The 2,924-nt window shown below is 47.6% G+C and overlaps 1 protein-coding gene across 1 annotated transcript in view; it reads right to left on the bottom strand.

The window, feature by feature from the left end:
• Positions 1-417: 417 nt before the first annotated feature.
• LOC107300403 (nuclear speckle splicing regulatory protein 1-like) overlaps positions 418-2,924 on the bottom strand; it is a gene marked incomplete at both ends in the record, with an annotated part of 6,026 nt that continues 3,519 nt past the window's right edge. The window contains 2 exons of the mRNA XM_015829735.1: positions 418-625; positions 2,744-2,878. Coding sequence (XP_015685221.1) covers positions 418-625; positions 2,744-2,878 — 343 coding nt within the window. The remainder of the gene's footprint in view (positions 626-2,743; positions 2,879-2,924) is intronic.

Raw genomic sequence — 2,924 nt, 5'->3', positions numbered from 1 at the left:
AGGAGGAGGAGGAGGAAGAGACCTTTTCAAATGGCCTCAAAGACCCTCTAAACGGTGTTTCTCAACCGTGACAATTTTAAGGCATGTGGACTTCAACTCCCAGAATTCCACAGCCAGCAATGCTGGCTGTGGAATTCTGGGAGTTGAAGTCCACATGCCTTAAAATTGTCAAGGTTGAGAAACACTGCTCTAAAAGAAGACAAATGACCAGCCGTCTGCAAGGAGGATAAATCCTCCCATTTCCCATCATTCAATCAGAACCTGAAGAAGCTCCTGGGATGAGAAGCGAAATGCCTTCAAAGGAAAAATGAGAAAGTCCAGTTGCCTCCTGAAAAAGCATCTTTGGGTCCTCCCTGATGATCCCTGAGGGTCCCCCCAGCCCGAAACCTCCCCGATGCAGAGCCCCCCTCCGCGTACCTTCTACCGCCGCCTCCCTCCTCTCCCGCTCCTCCTCCTCGGCTCTTTCCTGCAGCTTCTTCTTGTAGGCCGAGGTGACGAAGGCCTCCTTGTCCTGGAAGGCGTCTCCTTCCGACTCCCGCTCCTTCTGGATCTTCTTCTCCATCCGCCGCTCCTGCTCCTTCTTCCGCAGCTCGGCCGCCTGCAGGATGTTCTGGATGTATTTGGGCTGCCGGGAGGAGACAGGAAGGCGCGGGACGTTAGCTTATCATGATGTAAGCTTATTTCGTAATTTTTAACGAGTAAACGAAGGAGGTGTGTACAGAACGCAACCGAAAACTGTTCCTCCTGTTTTCCCCACAACGACCCGGTGAGGCGGGTTAGGCCGAGAGACAGGGACTGGCCCAAGGTTACCTTTTCGAGCCTGAGGCGGGACTAGAACTCACCGTCTCCCGGTGATTGGCCCAAAGTCACCCAGCTGGCTTTCATGCCTAAGGCGGGACTAGAACTCACCATCTCCTGGTGATTGGCCCAAAGTCCCCCAGCTGGCTTTCATGCCTAAGGCGGGACTAGAACTCACCGTCTCCTGGTGATTGGCCCAAAGTCCCCCAGCTGGCTTTCATGCCTAGGGCGGGACTAGAACTCACTGTCTCCTGGTGATTGGCCCAAAGTCACCCAGTCAGCTTTCATGCCTAAGGCGGAACTAGAACTCACCGTCTCCTGGTGATTGGCCCAAAGTCCCCCAGCTGGCTTTCATGCCTAAGGCGGAACTAGAACTCACCATCTCAGGATTTTCAGTCTTAATCACCAGACCAAACTGGCTCTGTTTCTGTATAAAAGCTAATCCTCAAGTTACAACCGCAATGGAGCCTGCCCATTAAGGTCGTTAAATCAAAACAGTCCATCACATGATCGACCTGATTTCACAGTTGTCGTTAAACAAATCCCTTGTTGTAAAACGAATACCATGGTTGTTAAGCAAACACTGCCGTCGTTAAAGGGGCCTGTCGTCCAGTAGGGCATGGTTTTGCTCAGGGGTCTTCAAACTTGGCCACTTTAAGACTTGTGGACTTCAACTCCCAGAATTCCTCAGCCAGCCCTCAGTCTTAAAGCATCCTGGCTGAGGAATTCTGGGAGTTGAAGTCCACAAGTCTTAAAGTGGCCAAGTTTGAAGACCCCTGGTTTTGCTGAAAATCTCAAGTGGCCGTTTTCGGCAGAAGCGTCATAAAATGCGGCCAGGTGACCCCAGGACAACTGCAAACAGCGTTAAATGTGGCCCTATTTCTAAGCGTCCAAAGACCAGTCATAGGACCGAGGAGTGGGACTGACTGGATCTGGGTTGTAAGTTCCCTTTTTCAGGTAGATCATAACTTTGAACCATCACTAAATGACCGGTCGTAAGTCAAGGACTATCCTGTAAGATCTGGTTCTGCATTTGCAGATGGCAATTCGGCAAAACGTCAAAGATTTGCTGATAGTCCAGTATATATATATTGGAACAGAACAGAACAGAACAGAACAGAATAGGATAGGAAATGGAATAGAATAGAATAGAATAGAATAGAAACAGAATAGAATAGAATATAGAATAGAATAGAATATAGAATAGAACAGAATAGAATAGAAAATAGAATAGAATAGGAAATGGAATAGAATAGAATAGGAAATAGAATAGAATAGAATAAGAAATAGAATAGGAAATAGAATAGAATATAGAATAGAAAAAAGAATAGAATAGAATAGAATAGAATAGGAAATGGAATAGAATATAGAATAGAATAGAATAGAATAGGAAATAGAATAGAATAGAATAGAATAGAATATAGAATAGAATAGAATAGAATAGGAAATGGAATAGAATAGAATAGGAAATGGAATAGAATAGAATAGGAAATAGAATAGAATAGAATAGAATAGAATAGAATAGAATAGAATAGAATAGAATAGAATAATGAATGGACTGGACTGGACTGGACTAGACTAGACTAGAACAAAAGTAGAGCTGGAAGGGACCTTGGAGGTCTTCTAGTCCAGCCCCCCGCTCAAGCAGGAGAACCTATACCGTCTCAGACAAGCGCCTCTCCAGTCTCTTCTTAAAAAACCTCCAGTGATGGAGCGCCCACGATTTCTGGTGGCCAGCTGTTCCACTGAACCAAACTCATTGCACAAAAAAGTTAGCGACAAAAGTTTTGCGCTCAGTTACGGGCCGTAAGGTAAGGACTGCCTGAATCCCCTTCCTGCATCCCTCTGCTTTCTCCCCCGTCCCCTTCCCCAGGTGTCGCTCTCTGTTCCCCAAGCGTGGCTGGCCCACACACACACAAACACACACAACCGGCCAGGAACGGACCTTTTTTTCCTCTTTGCTCGCCAGGACGCTGGCCTGGCTCTCGGCCTCCTTCTTCTGCTGGATGTCCTCGTAGATGCTGTCGTATTCGTAGACGGTGGAGTCCTCGGCCAGAGCCCTCTGGATCTCCAGCTTGGTCTTCGAGGCACAGCAGGCGGGGGGGGGGGGGGGGGGGGGAAAAAAG

Source organism: Protobothrops mucrosquamatus, unplaced genomic scaffold, assembly GCF_001527695.2.
Source record: "Protobothrops mucrosquamatus isolate PMUCROS unplaced genomic scaffold, P.Mucros_1.0 scaffold6923, whole genome shotgun sequence".
NCBI classification, from domain to species: domain Eukaryota; kingdom Metazoa; phylum Chordata; class Lepidosauria; order Squamata; family Viperidae; genus Protobothrops; species Protobothrops mucrosquamatus.
Note: the sequence above shows the minus strand (reverse complement) of the source record. Positions and strands in the feature narration are given on the sequence as shown.